The sequence below is a fragment of the Mauremys reevesii genome, linkage group 4 (assembly GCF_016161935.1).
Source record: "Mauremys reevesii isolate NIE-2019 linkage group 4, ASM1616193v1, whole genome shotgun sequence".
NCBI classification, from domain to species: domain Eukaryota; kingdom Metazoa; phylum Chordata; order Testudines; family Geoemydidae; genus Mauremys; species Mauremys reevesii.
In genome coordinates, this window is record NC_052626.1 from 58,438,442 (window position 1) to 58,461,030 (window position 22,589).

Sequence of the window (22,589 nt, forward strand, 5' to 3'; positions counted from 1 at the left end):
AGCACTCTGTCACCCAGATCATAACCAGAAAGCCTTAGTACTCAAATCAGAAAAACAATTTTTTAGGAGAACCATTTCTCTAAATTTTAGAAAAACTGGCCTTTTTCTTGTATTTTTTTCTTCTATAAAGGTAAGCTAATTATGGGAAAAAACAACCTTTTTTTTTTTTTTTTTACTCATTTGACTCTTTGACTCATAGTGGTCTGAATACAGGACCATGAACCAAGAATTCCAGAGGTCATATCCTAGCTGTTATACTGACTTCCTCGGAAGCACTGAGCAAATCAAAGTGCAATAGCCCAGTCCCGAGGTGTGTTGTACCAACAGTACAGTCTTGCTTCTAGGTGTTTTGGGGGCTGCATATAATATTTCTTCTACTTTGGCACAGCACCCTGAGTATGGAGTGAAATCCTGGCCCCATTGAAGTCAATGGGAAAACAGAATTGCATTGGAGCCCCAGAACAGCTCTGTGTCCAAAGGCTGGCTGATGAGTGGGTAAAAGTGATCAGGGAGCAGGAGGCTCTGCAACTGCTCAGGCCACAGTGGCACCGGAACGGGGGTGGGGGGGGGGTCAAGGAGCCATGGCCCTCTCACTTTTGAAAAAGGACAGGCCTGGCCCATCCACTTTTCACCACAGGCCCGGCCTCCTGCCCCTGCTCTTCTCTCCGAGGCCCAGCCCACCCTGGCAAGGCCAGAAGCTGGAGCCCAGCCCGAGTAAGAGCAGTCTGGGCCGCCACGGACCCTCCATTTGCTCAGGATGGGGGGCCCAAGAGCAGTCCCTGGCCCATGTCCCTGCCTCCCGGCTCCCCTGCCCAGGGCATTTGGAGGGTCCATAGTTTCCCACAGCTGCCTGGGTGGCAGCTGCAGAGGGCTGCCAGGTGTCCGGATTTCAAACGGAATGACCAATCGAAAAGGGACCCTGGCGGGTCCAGTCAGCATGGCTCACCACGCGGTGCAGTGGGGCTAAGGCAGGCTCCCTGCCTCCTCTGGCTTTGCATGGCTCCCAGAAGTGGCATGTCCCTCCTCTGGCTCCTATGCGTAGGGGCAGCCAGGGGGCTCTGCACTAGGGTTGGCAATTTTCTAGTCACACAAAACCGAACACCCTAGCCCAGCCCTTTCCAAGGCCCTGCTCCCACTCACTACATTCCCCCTCCCTTGGTGGCTCACTCTCTGCCACCCTCACTTACTTTCACTGGGCTGGGGAAGGGGGTTGGGGTGCAGGAGGGGGTGAGGACTCTAACTTGGGGTGTGGGCTCCAGGGTGGGGCCAGAAATGAGGTGTTCAGTGTGTGGGAGGGGACTCCAGGCTGGGGCAGGGAGTTGGGGTGAGGGCTCCAGCTGTGGCTCTGGGGTGGGACTGGGGATGAGGTGTGTGGGGTGCAGGAAGGGGCTCTGGGCTTGGGGCTGAGATATTTGGAGTGCTGGAGTGGGCTGCGTGTTGAGGCAGGGGGTTGGGTATGGAAGGGGTGAGGGCTCTGGGATGGGGCTGGGGATGAGGGATTTGGGTGTAGGAGAGGGCTCCAGGCTGGGGGGTGAGGCCAAGGGATTCAGAGTGCTGGAGGGGGCTGCGGGTTGAGGCAGGGGTTGAGGTGCAGGAGGGGGTGAGGGCTCTGGGCTGGGGGTGCTGGCTCTGGGGTGGGGCTGGGGCTGAGGGTTAGGAGTGCAGGAGGGGGCTCCAGGCTGGGGGTGGGGCTGAGGGACTTGGAGTGCAGAAGGGGACTGCAGGTCAAGTTAGGGGTTTGGGGTGCAGGAGGGGGTGAGGGCTCTGGGGTGGGGCCAGGGATGAGAGGTTGTGGGTGCAGGAGGGTGCTCTGGGTTTGGGAGGGCATAAGGTTGGGGCTCGGGAGGGGGTGAGGCCTCTGTCTCAGGATGCAGGGTCTGGGGTGGGGCTGAGGATGAGGAGTTTGGGTGCAGGAGGGGGCTCTAGGCTTGGGGGGGTTCAGGGCTGGGGCAGGAGGTTGGGGTGTGGGCTTACCTTGGGCGGCTCCCGGGCAGCGGTGCAGCAGGGGGGGCCAAAGCAGACTGCCTGCCTGTCCTGGCACCGCACTGCACGCTCACCAGAAGTAGCCAGCGGGTTCTGGTCCTAGGTGAGGAGGGCAGGAGGCTCCACACACCACTCTCGCCCGCAGGCACTGCCTCCCCCAACTCCCATTGGCCGGTTCCCAGCCAATGGCAGTGCAGTGCTCAGGGTGGGGACAGTGCGTGGAGCCCCCCTCGCCTAGGACCCGGACCTGCTGACCATTTCTGGGACACAGGGTGGAGCCAGGATAGGTAGGGAATAGCCTGCCTTAGCGACGCAGCACAGCCGACCAGACCTTTAATGGCCCAGTCAGCATTGCTGACCAGAGCTGCCAGGGTCCCTTTTTGACCGGGTGTTCCAGTCAAAAACTGGACACCTGGTCACCCTACTCTGCATGATACCGCCACCCCAAGCGCCAGCTCTGCAGCTCCCATTAACTGGGAACTGTGGCCAATGGGAGCTGCAGGGGCGGTGCCTGTGGACGGGGCAGTGTGCAGAGCCACCTAGCTGTGCCTCTGCATAGCAGCGAGAGCGGGATAAGCTACTGCTTCTGGGAGCTGCTTGAGGTAAGTGCTGCCCAGAGCCTGAACCCCTGAGCCCCTCCCACACCCCAACCCCCTGCCCCAGCCTTGATCTCCCTCCCACCCTCCAAACCCCTCAATCCCAGCCTGGAGAACCCTCCTGCACCCCAAATCCCTCATCCCAAGCCCCATACCAGAGGCCTCCTTGCATCCCTTCTTGCATCCCAACCCACTGCCTTAGCCTGGAGCTCCCTTCTACACCCTGAACTCCTCATTTCTGGCCCCACCTCGGAGCCCGCACCCCCAGCCAGAGCCCTCACCCCCTGCCATACCCCAAACCTCTGAGACAGCTTGGTGAAAATGAGCGAGTAAGTGAGGGAGAGCAAGCAATAGAGGGAGCAGGGATGGAGTGAGAGGGGACAAAGCCACAGAGAAGGGGCGGGACAGGGGAGGGGCCTCAGAGGCGGGGCGGAACAAGAGTGTTCGGTTTTGTGCAAGTAGAAAGTTGGCAACCCTACTCAGGCCAGGCTAGAAGCTGGAGCCAGGTAGGGGTAAGCACTGCATGGGCAGTTCTGGGTAGCCGCAGACTCTCCACCTGCCCTGGGCACAGGGCTCAGGAGGTGGGGACTGCTCTCAGGCACCCACACTCCAGGCAAGTGGAGGGACTCGGCTCCCCGGCCTGGCTCTGGCTTCCCGCTTGGCTGGGGGGCAGGGTCTTGGTGTAAGAGGAGAGGCATGGGGGGACACCTTAGCATTCTACCTCTCTGCTTTTGTTCTCCTATCTGTAAGACAAATACAATACCTGCTGGCACCTACCTCAGAGCAGTGTCTGGGAAAAGAGCAAATCAGTGTTTGGAAAGCCTCTAAGTGCTAAGCACTGAGTATGCACAAGAGGAGTTCAAGGAGCAAAGAAATGTTATTACATTCCACATTTTGGTGCTGCTGAGTAAAGTAACCAGAAAAATCAATCTTGCAGAACTCCACTGACCTTGACTGGTGTAGCAGCTTTAAAATTGACATGAAATGAAGATCTTTCTTGGCAGCACTCCTACTGTTCCTCTCTGGCCTCCAGGGAACAGGAGGGAGGCTGCAGCTTTTCTCAGTTCAAGTAGTAGAGCTTGTGTGCTCAGAGTTGTATAGAACAGGGTTCAAGTTGCGGGGGGTATTTAATTTTGTTCAGGTGTCAACGTTTTATTGCAGATTAGCACCCAGGTTTTTGGGTTTTAGGTTTTTTTCTGTATGAAGAAAATTGATGTGTCCTTGAATTATAGGTAATTAAAGATTACTATGACTAGTACCAAAGCAGCAGTTCAATAGGTACAGATACCATTATACCTTCTTTATAACACCTATTTTAATAACTCCTAATTTTACATAGAAAAAAGTATTTTTCAAATGAAATAAAATGTGAATACTTTTCAGGTATACTCTTTTTGTTTTGAAAGTCTGAAGGCAGTCAGCTGAACCATTAAGTTATGGCTCCTTACAAATGAGTTTTATTGAAATCATACAGTGTCTTACCTTTTCATGAGTGCTCTTTAGCTTTAAAAAAATGAAAGCTTGATTGTAACACTTTAAACCATACATACCTAAAGATATGCCATTAAAGCCTAGTAGAGAGAAAGAGGCTATTTTAAAAAGCCTTTTATAATCCACTTTGCAAAGTCTATATGCTCTTTTGCAAGCTTTGTAAGAGCCATGCCCTGGAAGGAGAGGAGACAGGAGCTGTGAGAAGCTTCTTCAGGACACAGCAAGTTCTTCAGGACAGAGCAAGACAGGGAGCTGGGCATCCTACAGAATTCTAAAGCTCTGCGGGGCAAGAGGAAGACAGGAAACAAGAGTGCAGATGCATTTATTCTAGATGCTGTGTAAACTGTGAATATTTGAATACATTGTAAGCTTTCCCTCAACCTTTCATTTCCATTACATTCTGTTGCTTAGTTGTTTTGTCTTTAAACTGCAGAGTTGCTTGATATACATACGCTTCAACTTTAAATGTTAAGCTAGCAACTTAAAAAGTAACAACATTTTTTGTCTGATGTTTTAGGGTTCGGTGTGATAGCCCCAAACATCACAAGATTAATGAAACTGGGAGTTCAAATCTAGTGGTGTATTCCAGATACAAAACAAGGATACAACAACCCCTTGGAAACTGATTATTAAAGTACTTGCAAGCAGACCTCTAGTATAGACAAGAGAAAAGGATTATAAAAGGGAACAAATATCAGAGTAGAGCAAACCTGACAGCTTTTTATCTGCAAAATATACATACAGGTATACATGTGTATAAATATATATTAAAAATCAAGTGCATACATTAAATTACTACAACTTCAGAACAACCAAATGTTCTAATGTACTAAAAGACTCCTGGCTTTCTATGCAAGTGTATCCTGCTAGGCAATCAAAATCCATTGTTGCCAGAGGAGCCAACCAATGCAGCACTACAATACTGAATAATTGCTTTGTTTTAAACCCATATGTTATTTAAATATTACATTATTTTCAGGGGGTATTTGGGTACAGGAAATTGACATTGTTTTCAAATCTGTACTTTTCCTTGTAAAAGATTTATTCTTCCGTACATTATGAGTTATGAGTGATTTTTCTGTATTCTTTCTTCTGTGGAGTTATAATGTTATTCTTAAAGGGATAAGATTATCTTTCAGTCTCTTTGCCTCCCCAAATTACCTCAGTCTTTTCTTCCTTCTTTTTCCATCATTCAATTTTCTTTACTTTCCCCAATGGTCAGTATGGGGATAGGTGTTTGGGTCCCCCCCTCCCATTTGATTTGATGATCAGGAGAAGGTAGAACTCCTGATAGTTAGCTCTTTCCTCATAGCAGGTTATCAGAAAGCATATTGCACAGCTGGAAGTCAGAAGCCAACAAATAGCCTGTAATAGGTATACAAACCCCACACAGGGTGACACAAGGTTAATGAGCTATTGTAGACTCAGATGGCCCTACCCTGCTATACTTGTGAAAGATGTCAGACTTGGAGGGAAGAGCTTAAAAGGAATAGGAAGTCATTTTTCTGCGGGGAAGCAAAGAAATCTGCAGGGGACATGACTTCTGCATGCGCACAGTGGTGCAGAATTCCCCAGGAGTAATCTGAGTGCTGGAGTATTAAGCAAGATGCTCATCCTGAGTTGAATCATACAAACTGGTGTGTATGGGGGACAGCAGACCTGGTATTCTGTGAGTGTTTAGTGGATAAGGGGCTGGACACTACAGCCCAGAGGAGAGTGCTTGGGTGGCTAACAGGCTGGTGGTGTCAGGGAGCTGACACCTGGGTAAGTATAAGAAAGTCTCTCTCATGCTGGAGGCAGGGGCATAACAAGGTGACTCACAGTCCTGGGTACCCCAAGAACTATCACAGGTATGTGTTTGTGTTTGTTGACAACCCTAGAAGAGGTGGACTATCTGTGGCTCTGCTAGAGATCTGAGACTTTCGTGACTGGAATAGTGTGGTGTAAAACCTAGACAGTACAGAGCAGAGGCTTAGGTAAATGCATGGGCCTGCTCCAACATTTAGGAGGCACCCTGATGAAAGAATGTAGTGACAAGCCCTATTATGATAATGACTGTTCCTGGTGATCTATCCTGCTATCCAGCACCCTAAAAGTGAAATACTCCCTAGCTCATTATCACTCACCTGAATTATTTATTGTTCTTTGACTATAGTTCTATCAGAGTGTTGGTTGCTTATAGTCTGACTAAAGCATCTGTATTATGCGCTATCCAGGGGCTCATTCCTTCTCTGAACACAAAAGATCTGCTTTCATACATTTCTCTGATTCTCACAGAAGTTCAAATGGATAAACTCTGCTGCAAAAATGACTAAAATAAAATGTTTCCAGCTATCATTTATATTCCAAAGCAATTCTTAAAGTGTAAAAAATGCATCCTAATCAAATTTGTTTCCTGAAACAATGCAGTGTCCCAAGTGGCAGTTTGAAAAAAGTACAAGCCAGCTTCTAAATACATTCAGTGTGAATGGAAACATATATGTTTGTCTTCATAATGAAAAACAACCAAACCCGGTCACCCTCCAAAACAATCCAGGATTAAAAAGGCCAAATTCATTTCTGGTGTAAATCTATTGAATTTGACTCCATGTTTATCATTGTTATATTGAACGTGAAAGTAGGAATGGGCAAAACCAAGGGTGGCTTTGTTTTTTCAAGGGAGGTTCAGAGCTGGGTTCCATTTTATCTGAAGTCCCAAGTTTGGAGAAAGGGGAAAGGTTCAGATGAAGACTGCTGGCTTTGGCTCATGCCTACTAGGAAGTAGACCACAAATGTTTAATTTAACCAAAAGCATATAAGGAAGATGCAGCAGCTGACAGCTTTCTTTTTTAGATGTGTTGTTAATAAAGGCTGCTGATCTAGTAACTCTGAAAAAACAAACACACATTCCATTGTAATATTTTATCAACACTTACAAAATATAACTACCAACGGTGATTCTCAACATTTTCCATCCTGGGACCTTCCACTCGCCAGACCCCATTCCCATGTAGCTAAATGGGAAGAGCAGGGTGGTTGTGACCTGTTTGTGACCCTTCTGAGGTTATGGCCCCCAGACTGAGAATCCCTAAACTAGCATAGCAACAAACCTAAAAGGAGAGGATGAGAAACATGGTTTACAATGGAGTTTAAAAACTACTCTTCACATTTTTGTTAAAATGTTTGCTTTGAGTGACTTGTAGACATGAATCACCCTTAGCTCTCTCTGAAATCACTGTCCTGCTTCAGATGTGTCTAAGGAAGAACAGTTATTCATCAAACTCTACCTAGGCAGAATTTTTTCTTTCTTTTAACTCTGGGCTGTCAGATTTGGCAAGTTATTTTAAACTAGACAATACATTTTAAAGAAAACTACTTTCTAAACAGACAGCAGGCTACAGGTGAGGGCTTGGCATGCACCAAAGATCTAAACTACAGACGGAGAACAAGTGTGCACAAAGAGTACTAGGGTATCATCACTCTGTGCTTTTGATAATCTACAGTGTGAGACAATAGCAAATGCAGAGATGGAAGAAAGGAAGGGCTGCTTGCAACGGAACAAGGATTAAAGTTCCAGGGGTACAGTAGTTTTAAGGTTGTCTTACAGACTGTCACAGTTTAAAATTCACATTCAAGATACGCAAAACAATACATCTGTAATCAAGGAGGAAGGTGAGCTACAGTACAATGCCTGAGCACTCCTAGATAGACTAGCTTGTTGATAGAATGGACAGTTTGGTTCTGATTCACAAAGGATTTAGGCACCAGGTGTAGAAATCTGCTGTGAAAGTCATACATTGGATGATCTAGTATGAGATGAGTGGTGTAAATTACAATTAGCATATTTGGGGTTTATGCCCACCACTAAAAGGAAATTTAGAGGTTGTGCTGTCTCCCTATACCCACCAAAGGTAAAGAATGGCACTTACATTTATTCCATTCGGAGGCTAACCATCAGCTTGCTGCAACATCACTTTTTTGTAAGGTATTGCCATTTCTGCACCTTGGGAAATGCAGGCAAATAAAGGCAATGCCTTGTGTTTTCACAAAACAGTCAAAAGAAGAGGGCACAAGCAGACCACTCTGCAGGCACATATTTACCCAGGACTCTTTTGCTATTTACAGCATGCTGAAATCATGCACCCAGTAGGCATATGCACCATGCACATCACCAGGGGATCTAACTGCCATTGGCTCATGCCCTCAGCACATCTATGCATGCTTCTTTGGGAAGAAACTGTATCACATGGTCTACAGTCTACTTTTCATTAAACTACAGGAATGCATTTGTTTTTAAAGGGAGGAAATGGCTATTTTAGAAGTTTTTTCTGTTAATTTTTAAACAATTTGGGGGGCCTCCTACACCAGCAATTGGGCTTCCTCATGCTAATTGATCTTTTTTAGGCCAAAAGTGAGCATATTTTAACTGAGAAAATAACTGGGCTACAAAAGGAAGAGGAGAGCAACATGTATAAGAAACCTATGGGCTGTTCCTGACATGGCAATTTTTTTTTACTTTGCTGTAAGAGGTCAGCTAAAGAGAAAGGGCATCTTTTTATATTTCATTAATGAAACTCTCAGAAACTTGCTGTGTCCACTTTAGTGTAGAATGGGCATGGCCTAGCTATTTTGTGCTCCCTGAAGTCCTGCCTATTGGCTTGCTGCTGCAACACAGAATAGTTATGTTTTCATTTTACTAAACACTGGAGTGCCCAGTAAACCAGCTGCCAGACCACACCATGAAAGTTTCACAGGAAATGTACACAAAGCCATACACACCCTTTGGAAGTGAATCAGACCTGTACTACTGTACAAATAAAGCAGGAATGACATCAGTAGCTATTTAATGAAAATACATTCATAAGGAACACTTCTGTTATATCTTTCCCTTTTGTTTTTATGTATTTGGCACAAAAATCAGCCTGTAACAAATTTCAACATAACAATGATCCATGGGATCACATGGACAGTAGAAAGTGGCCTTCCTTTGTTATTCAGAGCTCCTGCTCCTTCTAGGAATCCACCTTGGGAAAGATACTGACTTTATTGTTCCTGCTGATTTTTCTTTCTGCTTTACACTTGGGCTGCTTTGTCTGGATGAGCTCTTCGGGGGTATTCCCCAAGGGAGGCAGCAGTCGCTTCTTACTATTTCGATTTTCTGAAAGCCACTGTGGAGGCAACTCAAACGGCCCAAAGCCAAACTGCGTTGAATATTTGTCATTAACCAGATCTGCTTCTGTTGGCATGGCAGGGGCCACCTGAGCAGCTGAGTCAGCAATGGTGTGTTGTAGACATTTCTGAACTAACGTCTGTTCTACCTCTAAACTGGTGGTAGGGATTTCCTTCTGCTGAAAGTCACCAGAACCAATGGATTTTGTTTCATTCTCCTCATCATCCTCTGTTGGCTTGAAGATTTGCTGCTGCCCAATGTGAAACATCTCCAGAAGCTGGCTACCAGAGCGGACATTGGGCTCCAAGTTGGTATCTGCAACACTCCCAGAGCTGATAATGTTCCTCCTACTATACCTCCGGTGTAGCTGCACTATTGTCCCCATTAAGCACTTCCGTACAGATTTGTTTACAGTCAAAAAGAGCAAAGGATTGGCTAGCAGGGAGACTTTAGGCAACCAGATGGCAGTGAGGAACAAGAAGACTGAAATATCTGGTATGTTGAGTATGGTGCGGTAAATCACCAGAGTCACGTAGGGAACGCTGCAGAAAATAAAGATCATAACCATGGAGAGCAGCATGGCATGAAGCTCAGCTTCTCTCTGGGAGGCATAGGGAATAGAAATAGTGTTCTGAGGGGTTCTTAAGGCAGCTATGATGACTTTTTTCTTTTGGCTGGCACTCAGTGCTCTGCGGATAAGAATCATAAAAAAAAACACCACAGCCACTGGTACAATAACAGTGGTGATGTTATAAATAATGACATACACCAAGTGACCTAGGGAGTAGCTCCAGGATCCTGTGCAGGTGGACATGGCATAAATATCAGAAACATTGGTCACAGCAAATACAGGAATGCTGGCCACCACGGCATGGGCCCAGATGTAGATAACCAGGTCTCGAGACTTCGCATCAGATATCTTTCTTTCCAATGGGTATAAAACTGAGTAGTACCTGCCAAAAAACAAGGACAGTTTAAAGAGATGTGAATATATGTATTGATTGTTTGAGATCATACAGTTAGAGAATCATAGGACTGGAAGGGACCTTGAGAGATCATCTAGTCCAGTCCCCTGCACTCATGGCAGGACTAAGTATTATCTTGACCATTCCTGACAGGTGTTTGTCTAACCTGCTCTTAAAAATCTCCAATGCTGGAGATTCCACAACCTCCCTAGGCAATTTATTCCAGTGCTTAACCACCCTGACAGTTAGGAAGTTTTTTCTAATGTCCAACCTAAACCTCCCTTGCTGCAATTTAAGCCCGTTGCTTCTTCTCCTATCCTCAGAGGTTAAGAAAAAAAATCTCCCTCCTCCTTGTAACAACCTTTTATGTACCTGAAAACTGTTATCATGTCCCCCATCAGTCTTCTTTTTTCCAGACTAAACAAACCCAGTTTTTTCAATCTTCCCTCATAGTTCATGTTTTCTAGTTTGTCGCTTTTCTCTGGACTCTCTCCAATTTGTCCACATCCTTCCTGAAATGTGCCACCCAGAACTGGACACAATACTCCACTTGAGGCCTAATCAGTGCAGAGAACAGTGGAAGAATTACTACTCATGTCTTGCTTACAACACTCCTGCTAATACATCCCAGAATGATGTTCGCTTTTTTCGCAACAGCGTTACACTGTTGACTCATATTTAGCCTGTGGTCCACTATGACCCCAAATCCTTTTCCACAGTAACCCTTCCTAGGCAGTCATTTCCCATATTGTATGTGTGCAACTGATTGTTCCGTCCTAAGTGGAGTACTTTGCATTTGTCCTTATTGAATTTCATCCTATTTACGTCAGACCATTTCTCCAGTTTGTCCAGATCATTTTGAATTTTAATCCTATCCTCCAAAGCACTTGCAATCCCTCCCAGCTTGGTATCACCTGCAAACTTTATAAGTGTACTCCAGTTTATAAGACAGTCTCCTGCCTTGAAGGAGGGAGATGAAGATAGTGTTTTGGTAGCTGTCTGAGTGTGATGTGGGTTGCCAAATGACTACCAGTTTCTGCTTTCTCTTAAACAAGAGTCTGGCTTTACAGGTCTGGCTCTAGAACAGGACTGAAGATCCACACCTGGGAAGCACATGATCAGTGATAAAGCAATAGCTATCCCTACCGTACCTGGGATTATATTACATTTTTGTTTGTATTTATGTTCATTAAAAATAACTTATACTGGTCTTAAAACTTCCAAGTGGCTCTCTCATAATTTTCTTACCTCCATGCACATTGCACTGGTCATATTCAGAAAAAAAGAATAATAATGACTGAGGCACATTTATGTTCACTCAAAAGGCCACAGTCTCAATGTTAATCTGAAGGATGTCCTATGATGGATTACCTCTCACAGTACTTAGCACCAAAAAAAACCCCAAAACACAAAGTGTCAGAGGTCACAAACAGGGACAAAATAATCCCAACATTTGTATGTAGGGCAATAAGAAATGTGGATAGATTTTGCCAGAACAGTAGGCTAATGCACCGTCAATGTCTTCATCCTAAATATCTTCTGATGTTGTTTCTAAACAAAATGTAATTGTAAGATATACCTGGCTGATATGATTGGAGAATGGTTGCAGTATTTGGTGTCATGTGGCATGCAAGTCAGTGAAGTGAGAGGCCTGTCACATACATGCTTTTGGCTGTGGTAAGTCACCTACTCTGTGTAAGCAAGCATGATGTCTATAAGCGCTGTAAAATTCAGGAGTCTTAGCTTTACTCTTCGAGAGAGTACTAAAAATAAATTGGATATAATTTTACTTGGCATGTGCATGAAAACAGGTACAAGAATTTTTTAAAACATTTTGCTTTGTAGTATGGTTGGTGCTTAACTACAAGGCTTCTGTCAGTACAGTATGATTTCTGCATCTAGGTGCAATGTATGTAGCACTGCATGTGTCCCTCTACTGTAGAAAATAGTGTGGATTTGATTTTCAAAAGTTGTGGTGCCCAAGGCCATCAGTAAATGGATAATTATACACATACCTAGCAATTTGCACAGGGCCGGCTCCAGGGGTTTGGCCGCCCCAAGCAGCCAAAAAAAAAAAAAAAAAGCCGCTATCACGATCTGCGGCAATTCAGTGGGAGGTCCTTTGCTCCGAGCGGGAGTGAGAGACCCTCCGCCGAATTGCCCCCGAATACGTGAAAGTGCCGCCCCTCTCCGGAGTTGCCGCCCCAAGCACCTGCTTGATAAGCGGGTGTCTGGAGCCGGCCCTGAATTTGCATATGCATCTGTGGTAACTGAACAAATTACATGCTCAAATTCATATTCTTGTTTGCTTGCAGATGTGGATGTTTGAGTTTTTAAAAATCAGGATCCGCTCATGTATTTGTGATGTTATTGTCCTTTAGGTGGCTTATTTCTAATCATAGGGATTCTCCTTATCAAGTGGTAGGAGCTTGTGCTTTTTGATGCTGAAGGTCATGAATATTATCACTGAGGCCCACATAGTATGCAGTTTCACTGGTGACCATGGTGTCTGTTGCTTATATGGTCGCAGATAGCTGTATAGTGTTTATTGTTTGAGATACTGATGCTTGAATATGAATCTTGAGTATTTCTCATCCCAATAAATGCCATGCAAAGCCCCCGTATACTCTTCCTTGAAGATGTCAGAGATGAACAATAGCTTCAATTTAAGCCCCAGCCAATTAATAAATATAAAAATACATATCAGACTTCAAAGGCATCTCATGATACCACAGATATGCCTTATGGCTTTTACTGCTAGAGATGCTATTAGAAGCTGAAATTGCTGATAGCAGATCAACCTTGAATAGAAGCCCCCATCCATGGAGATTAGTTTAACTGGATACAACAGTTTTGTATACAGAGTAGTCATTGTAAAGTGTCCATACAGTATCTCACCAGGGCACAAGTAACTAATGAAGCCTAGGGAACTACAAAACATGAGGTTTTAATAATCAGCCCCACTCAGCCCCTTTTGTTTAAAGAGAAAAGTACAATTCTTTTTCAGTCTCTCTTCAAACCAGAACAAACCAAGAGTCCAGAAACTGGGTTTAGCTAACACCATCCTTAAGCTGTGAACAGTAAAGAGGAAATGTGTCTAGTCAGATTGAGCTGTTCAAAACACTGCCAGTTTGGTTCATAGGGCTTCCTGTAAACTTCTTCTTTTATTAGTTTGGGTGAGTTCCCATCCTGAGTTTCCTTTTGAGCTCAGAGTTTAAACAACATCAAAAACTCAAAGGAAAACTCAATTGAGTTTCTAGTGATTTCCAAAAGACAACAGAGAGTCCTGTGGCACCTTTAAGACTAACAGATGTATTGGAGCATAAGCTTTCATGGGTGAATACCCATTTTGTCACATGCGTCTGACGAAGTGGGTATTCACCCACGAAAGCTTATGCTCCAATACATCTGTTAGTCTTAAAGGTGTCACAGGACTCTCTGTTGCTTTTTACAGATCCAGACTAACATGGCTACTCCTCTGATACTAGTGATTTCCACTCCACCATTAATTAGTCTAAGTGCTCTTGAAACTTGGCCAGTTTTGCTCAAACAAGGTGCAAACTTTGTAATGAAACCCAAAGTAGCAAATTATAATTACAAAGCTGAATCCTTCAAAACAGGGGTGTATATAATGGAACAATACGCATATAAATTATGCACCCAAGCCTGCAAACCCTGAGTGAGTGGCTGTCTCTATCTCCAACTAAAAAAATCAATGAGAGCTCTGTTTGCAGAAGCCCTGCAGGATTGATCCCTATGTTTACTTGTATATATTATCCTGATGCTCACTAGTGCTGTAACAGTTATGGGCCAATCACTTTTCCCCATTTGAAAATTCTGTTTTTCTTGGGCTCGTGCATTTAGTTTGCATTGCGTGAAATACAATTCTCCCTCTTGATCATGCCTGAAATGTCAGGATGTAGTAGATCCTCAACACCCTAAGGGATAATTTTCTTTTCTCCCCAGTCAGGCACCATATAGGGAAGGAAGAGTCAAATCATAAAGACCAGTAAATACAGAAATTAGAATGAAAGTTCAAGAGGCACTTCCAGGCATAGCTGTAGTTTCTAATATTTTGCCCAATATTAATGGAAAGGTACTGAACGAAATTCATACCTGGTTTAACCCTGCTGAAGTCAATAGATGATTCAGTTCCTTACAGAAGTGACTCAAGTTAACTACACAGTTACCAGATTAGCACAAACAGCATTCTATGATATACAATGTAGGGATCATTACTTGCAAGTAACATACAACTTTGATGTGAGGTAACAATTTAGTTGGCATTAATTATGCAATTTACTTGTATCATACTGATTTTTACAAGACAGTTTGCTTTCCTTTGGCAGCTGTAACATCCATTTATCTTATGTCATGTGACCAACCTGCCCACTATTAATCTTACACACTGCATATTTCTGTTTTGGTCCAGCACCCTGTTGGACTCAGGTATGTGCAAGGAGACAGCCACCCACTAAGGGGACACTAAGACCCCCAGGCTGCCCCTCTCTGCCCACGGTGTGGCCTGGCAGAAAGCTGCCAAGAGGAGCCAGCCAGAGTCTCCAGTCGGTAGGGGAAGAAGCAGCCAAAGCAAGGACTGTTCATGCTTTGGAGAATTTTCTCTAGTGTTGACTGTATTTTCTCTGCCCTGTGCTGATTGGCTGTTTGCTCCAACCCTCCCACTCCCTCACAGTCTCTTCACCTCAGCTTCACTCCAGACCTGCCCCTCTTACCTGCCCTGTCCCCCTTACCCTCTCGCCTTCAGGGCCCCTGTCCCATTTTCTTTCCATTTACTTTATCCTTTCCCATCTATAGCTACCTAAAGAGAGTGAGAAAACTATGGAAATAACATGGTGTTTGCTGCCATCACACAATTCATTCTGCTTGTGCGTTGTTCCCCGTTCCCCACCCTAGGTCTGTCTGGTCTATTTATATTGTAGGCTCTTTGAGGCAGGGACCATCTTTTTGGTTTATGTTTATACAACGCCTAGTACAATGGGTCCTGGTCCATGACTGGGGCTCCTATGTACTATGGTGATATAAATAGTGATTTTGTATTAGTCTGGAACCAAAAATGTGTATTTTGCTCACAGAACCACTCATGTGAAACTGTACTTTTCCCTGTTAATAGAGATCTGCCTCAAGATGGGTGGGATCAGAAAGTATTAATCACATAATGAGCGAGTTAATGGACAAGTATCCAAGATGTTTGTTCAACCCAAAGATTTATTACTAAGAAGGATTAATGACAGGAGGAATAAGAGGCTAGAAGCATCTTTGAAGATACATCTGCATATCAAAACTGCTTTGTGAAGTCCATAGATATCAGGATAAACTGAAATGAAACTGTTCCACACAACAGAGATTAATCTTTATATCCATACTTGTGTGCAAGGAAATTGAACTTTGGGGACACAAAGCTGGTGTGGAGGCAGTTGATATATTGGCACAAGGCACCATTAAACAATATTTGACATTCAGATGTGTGTAATTAAGCGGGGAAGGAAATAAAGAAAATCAAGGACAGGATGCTAGTAAATTTGATTTCTTACCTGTCCAAAGCAATGGCAGGAAAACTAAGGATGGTCACTGAGCAGAAGACTTTATGCAAGAACTTGACAATTTTACAGAAGAGCATGGTGTAGATCCACCAACAGCAGTGTGGACTGGCACTAAGGACAATATCAAAAGGCACACAGACTAGACTGGCACAGATCCCAGAGCAGGCCAAATTCTTAATGAAGCAGTTTGTTACTGATTTAAATACTGATGTTCTGCAGGTCGACCACAGCACCATGAAGTTTCCTGGGAAAAGGGGGAAGAAAAAGACAAAATACAAATCTATACTTTTGACTGATTTGAATGTTTCAAAGTACTTCAATAAAAGCACTTGTTTAGAATTAGCTATATATCTTTGGCTCTGTTTAATATTTGTATTATGTAAGCAGAGCAAGAGCACGTATGTATGTGCATGCAAAATTGGACACAAAGAGTTCAGTTTCCAAACATAGGTGGTTAAATAGGATGCTCAAACCATGCACTTAGGGTATGTCTACACTTACCGCGCGGGTCGACGCGGTGAGTTCGACTTCTCGGAGTTCGAACTATCGCGTCTAATCTAGACGCGATAGTTCGAATTCCCCGCGCGCTCCGGTCGACTCCGGAACTCCACCACTGCAAACGGCGGTGGTGGAGTCGACCTTGGAGCCGTGGACTTCGATCCCGCGGCATCTGGATGGGTGAGTAGTTCAAACTAAGGTCGTTCGAGTTCAGCTACGCTATTCCCGTAGCTGAACTTGCGGACCTTAGTTCGACACCCCCCCCTAGTGTAGACCAGGCCTTAGATGCTTAAACTGACACATAGATGTTTCAAATGGGCAGTTTGTTCTGAGTATCCAAATATGGAAATCTATTAAAGTTACCCACATTTCAAAAAATTGGCACACAGTATTTTTAAAGATGGATATACAGAGTAAGAAAACAAAGATTCCAGGTAAAGCTGATTTTACACTACTAGTCTGGGTGTGAAAATGGGTCAGCAGCCTGCTTTATTTACTACCTCTGGAGACCTTGGTACAAGCTTACAATAGTGCATTGAGGCCTGTACTAGGCGACAAATGAATGAGATTTATCTTCATTTACTTTTCATATAGACAATAAATGTCTAATTATACCAAGGGAAAAAAAGAGAAGAGAAACACACAAGATGGAATCAACCAAGTTTTTGCAATATTCAAGATATATATAGTCTACAGTTTGAAGAGAAATGTGGGATGAGGGAGCGGGGAGGAAAAGAAAAAGGAAAGGCAGAAATCAACATTAGTTCAGATACTATTTATCACTGATCACACTCTACTCCTGACACAAAAAGTCTGAAATCAAAGACTCAGTTCTTCCTGAATAACCTCAACAGTAACTAATAATACACAATGTTATGGCAGGTGTCACCAAGTGGTGCTTTTATACATAGTCTTTCAAGTTCTTTTTCTTTAGTGTGCAACATAATGTTCAGTCTTGGGAAGACATGCTGTGCTGTTGTTAGTATTTCTTAGGCAGGGTTCTCTGTAGGAGGTAGCTTCTGAAGAGAGGGAGTTTTGTGAGCAGCAGAAAAGTTTGCTATCTGCCTTTGGCTTTGATAAAATAAATTCTTGAGGCAGTAACTCGTGTTGCTGCTGGGCTGAGATTCCTGGAAAAAGGGACTGACTGCCCTGCATGCTGTCTGACCACCTTTATTCTAGAACTGGAGTATGGGTATAAATAAAACAAGTTGTACTTAGCATATACTCAAAATTCTATGTCACTGATATCTTCTCCACTGGGAAGCTGACCTGCAAGGCTCCAGATATTTGTTACTTCTCAGCAGAAGCATGACACTGGTGTCAGAAGAAGGGACAACACCAGCATGCCATTTTTCAGGATAATTGTAGACCCTAAAATCCCTGCATGTTTCCCCTAATTTTAAACAGAACCAGTAACAGAACACATATATCCAGTGACAAGACATATACCCACTACAACTAGAGAGCTGCATTTGCCAACCTTTTCAAAAGTGGCTCAGAAATATCACCCACAAAGCTTATCACCTAACACACAGAAAGACTTCTATGCTACAAACAGAAGGCCAGAGAAATATCACTGCCCCTGCTGAAGGCACAACCGATCCAGATGGGTAGTTGGTTTCACAAGAAGTTGCTAAAGGCCCACAGCTGTCATTGTACAGAGAAGGACTCCTTACCCATGACATTAAAATCTCACAGCAGCAGCACAATGGGAAAGGAAGCAATCTGCCTTTGCGGCACGTAGTGCTGGGTCCCTCCTGCTGCACACCAAGATGTCAAAAATTCAGATACGAGATTGAGCACAAACAGATTACAAGAGAGAGATCTGTACAGAAAAGAGAACATTCCCTAATAGGAAAAACACAACCAGAGATCACAACTAGTGTTAACAGACAGATAGAAATGCCATTGAGTTGAGTGTAGGTCCTTGCTTCATCCTGCCAACTAGCTTTTTAGAAACTAGCCAGTATCTTTACTGTATCATTTCAGAAAAGTGTGCAGTATAACTTCTGAAATATTCCCCATTAATGTGCTGTATAGGATTACAGTAAATAAATATAACTCTTACACCATACAATTGATATAAAATTGAATTATCTCTTATTACCCAAATTCCTATTTGGTAGCTGAGAAAATATTTAGCTAAGTATTTACTATTTGATGTGTTTAAAAATGGAATCATCATCTAGTTTTGGCAGGTGCCTTGGGCATGATAAAATATTCACCAAGCAGCATTCAATCAGCTGTGTTTGAAGCTTCCTAAAGCACTAGGAGGGACAGTAGTCAGTCAATCATATCACTTGCTCAACAAAGTATTCCTAGTTATTCCTATCCTCCAGTTATTAAAGGAGGACACTTCAGACAGTAACAACATACTATTAAGATGCCCTGGAGCAGGGGAGAAGCTGATAGCTTTGTTTGTAAATTGAACCCATTTACCTATTTTGAATTTCTTTAGTAGCTCTTCACAGTAAATCACTAAATCACTGCAAGGTTCACCTCTATTAGAATGAATACAAATAAAGAAGTTGAGAAAGAAAAGCAACTAGTGGGAGTTTTTATGGTTCAGACACTGCTAGAGAAGTGTTGAGCCATGCTTCATATTCCTGTGGCATAAAGTCTAATGAAGCAGGACAGTCTGATTCTAGAGAGACAGCCCTGGAGTCAGTTTTATAAACCATTAATTGTCCTATGATTTCTTCCATTGGGAGGTATAGAGGAAATGAAAATAGGACAAGTCCTGACCAAACCTGGCTGATGAGTGGGAGGAGTAGAGTCCACAAGGCATTGTTCCTCTCTCTCTCTAAGATGGAGGAATCCTTTACCTATACATGATGCAACTGGACCCCCACATGTTTAGTGGGTCATGTCAAACATAGCTTGGGGACAGAGCTGAGTGCAAGCACTCAAAAGGGTATTATACCTCCAAAACCAATGGTTTTTCAATGGAAAATTAATCAGGCACTAATGCTACTCAGAGAAGCATTAACTTTATTTGTACTTGCAGCCATGGCTACCTAGCTCCTAGGCAAGCCAGGTTACCAGAGGAGAATAGGACATTGGGCATTATGCATGGAGTAGCAAGCGCTCCATGCCAATTCCTTGAAATCAGATTTTCCACCATATGCCACAAAGCCTTCGCCTCAGAGAAAATAAGGCACTGAAAACTTCACGCAGGAGTCATAGTATGGAGATGATCAAAGCCTACACAGTAAACTGCAGAGTTTTCCATATCAGTTTTGCTCTCCCATCATCCATTTATTTTCATGGGATAGGATGACAGTGTTCTAGGTGACTGAGTTATTTAACTAGCATTACAGCAGTCTGTGCTTTGAGTCTTTTCCATACTTGTATAGACGGAGTTGTCCCTTTTCTGTCCACGTTCCTCTGTCATTAGCTGTTGGAATTTGTGAAAGATCCCAGACTACTATTGTATTCTGTCTGGTTTATAGCTCCATGTTTCAGATCATCACAGCTGAAAATACTGTAGACATTTTCTATCAAAGGTTATTTTCCTAGGTGCTTTGGATAACAACTCCTCTAGAGCCAGGCCACCTTGGACTCACATTTCGTAAACTACACCAGATTGTGTTAGTCAGTTCTTGGATGGGAGACTTCCATAGGAAGCAGTGCTGGTGATTCAATAGATGGTACTGACCCCTCAGTACTAAACTAATGCATCTCTTATGGCAACCTTGGTATAGCAAGTCACTTACTGTTGTTTAAGATTTAAAAGATGTTAGAGGAAAGGACAAAGCTGTACTTTAATTAAAAAGGAGAAATATAAATTCTTGTTTGGTAGTAGTTCTTAATGGGCAAATATCTACAATAAAACAACCACTACAACTGGCATTAGTTGGCAACCTTGCTGGCATTCTGTGTGACTTTCAATGACAGGTAGATGCCTAACTCCCATTTGGGCTTTTGGAAATGTTTCCCAGCAACAATGAGGAAAGGTAATGGTCATCACTGGCCTCTGCAGGCTCCACTGAGAAATAGATCCTTTAAATTTAGAAAAAAAATTAAGTATATAGTCTGCCAAACTAATTTAAATACAGTTAGTTTATCCACTTGTACTACTATAAATTTTAATACACAATAAATATCTTTATGCACTATATATTCATTATGATGTATTTGTATGTAATAAATGGTTGCCTTAGGTAACCCCAACTTTTTTTTATTCTGAAATTTTAGGGAGACCAATGTAAGCAGAGTTACAATAATGAAAATACACAGAGAAGTAGAGTCAGAAAAAAAAGTTACTACAAGAATGGGTTAATACATCACGCTGAAAAATAGTCTGCTAAGTCGACAAACTCCGGCAAACATTTGTATAGTGTTCATGGAATCCATGAGTAGCAACATTCTCAAAACTTTTATTATTATCAGTAAAGTTGCATTCTGATTAAAAGTGGTGAAACAGGTAGAAACATTAAACTCAGTTGTCAGCGCACCTTTTTGTACACCAAGCTCCACCATTCTTAAATGTCTTTGCTAGACTCAAAGTGTTGATCCAGGAGTTAAAATTAAACTGAGATAATTTTGTAACAACATCTCTTAATAATAACTCTAATAATACGTAAAACCCTGAATAATATCTTTAACAACCAGCAAGATGATCACAATAGAAACCAGAGATAGTCATCTAAAAGAAATATCTTTGCCACTAAGTCAGAATAAAGTTTTTATTCGCTATGGATTTACTCATGAAACCTTAGCTAACATACCCTGATGTATCTAGTCTTCACCTGGATATCAAATTATACTTTGTGAACATTAGCTAGATCAGGATTGAAGCAAAACGCCCAATACAAAGCCCACACACTTCAAATCTGACTTCTTTTTCTTACTTCTTACTTTCATGAACTCTCACATCCCACCTAGAGTGGAATTCACTGGATGTAAGTATCTTTACAGCAGTAACAAAAACGTCAAAGTTGGTAATACAACTGGTTGGAAAATGGATTCCCCTACCTCCATGGACAATTTCATTGAAAACAATGTTTTAAACATTGATACCGCCTCTTAAAAACCAACAATTTTCAATTTTCAGTAACAACCAAGACAAAATATTTTTTTAATTTTCTGATTTTTTTCCTTAATCAAAATAAAAGTCATATAGACTGACAGTATGCATCCTCTTTGCATAGGGGAAATATAAAGCAAAGTTTCTAAATTCCCTAACCAATGAATTTTATAATGAGTAGGACTTCTAGGTACTATCGTAATACAAATAAATAATAGTAATTCTTGCTTGCTTACATTAATGTCATTACCACACTTCTGTTAAATCTATGGCCAATTAATTTTGATTTCACTCTTTTTTTCAACTCTTGTTTTTTCACTTCTTAATTCAGATGTGTGCGCAGCCAGATCTTTTACATCTGAGACAAAACGTCTGCTGCAGGAGTAACTAATGTTAAACAGAGTGGCTGCTGCACACTGGAATTATTACGTCAGGACCAGCAGTTAAGAGAACCATCCACTCTACCCGACCTATGCCACACTTCTTTCTTTCTTACGCACCAACAGGGGATGTAGAGGGGTATTTTAATACCTTGTGGCAAATAGCACAGGACGGAGACTTATGTTTACACATCTAGGGTAAACTTTTGGACCATTTAAGTCAACAGAAAACCTCCCATTAATTTCAGTGTAGCCAGAATTTCACCTCTGTGATATTTCACTGCACACCTGAGGTGATACACAACTCCCTATCTACATGCCACATGGGCTGTTACAAGATTGCTTTCCCAAACAGTCTAGATTAAAATCTGGGTTGTTTCCCTGTTTTGTTTTTTAATTTCTTCTGCTAAAACTATTAGGTAATCCTTTTGGGATGCCACACAGTGCTATACCATGGGGATCAGCAAATGCTCCCATACAGAAAAAAATACATCAGCTCTAGAACAGTGTGCACCAATGTGGGTGAATTTAATTGTTTCCAATACGTTTCAAGATGTGTGTTGTATCCTTGGGGGCAGCAGTTTTAGGAAGAAATCACTTGAGACACAGAGAGCTGTAGACCTTGAAAAGCAGACATTTATTGCCACACACTGAACTAACCAACAACCAGCCAAAACTGGCTGGGCTATCCCCTAATAATCTAACTCAGCTGCCATAGCAACAACAAGATTCTATTACTACAACAACCAGATACACAACATATTCCTCCCCCCTTAATGAGAACATCCCCTAAATAAAATAAACACTATACTAGAGAAGGAGGATAGACTGCCTCCGTTCCTGGCTAAAACTCAGGGATGATTTTGCCCCGTAACCATGGGCTTGCCCAAGCTAAAGATCGAGCCATTGAGGAGGCCTTCTGTCTCTAGGTGGATTA

General features: G+C 43.0%; 1 protein-coding gene across 2 annotated transcripts in view; it reads right to left on the bottom strand.

Moving 5' to 3' along the window:
* Positions 1-5,004: 5,004 nt before the first annotated feature.
* The window catches only part of GPR176 (G protein-coupled receptor 176), a 67,848-nt gene continuing 50,263 nt past the window's right edge, over positions 5,005-22,589 (bottom strand). For both annotated transcript variants that reach the window (XM_039533506.1, XM_039533505.1), the window contains exons 2-3: positions 15,737-15,989; positions 5,005-10,172 (exon numbers count right to left, since the gene is read on the bottom strand). In XM_039533506.1, the coding sequence (XP_039389440.1) occupies positions 9,062-10,172; positions 15,737-15,981 (1,356 nt within the window). In that variant the 5' untranslated portion in view covers positions 15,982-15,989 and the 3' untranslated portion in view covers positions 5,005-9,061. The remainder of the gene's footprint in view (positions 10,173-15,736; positions 15,990-22,589) is intronic.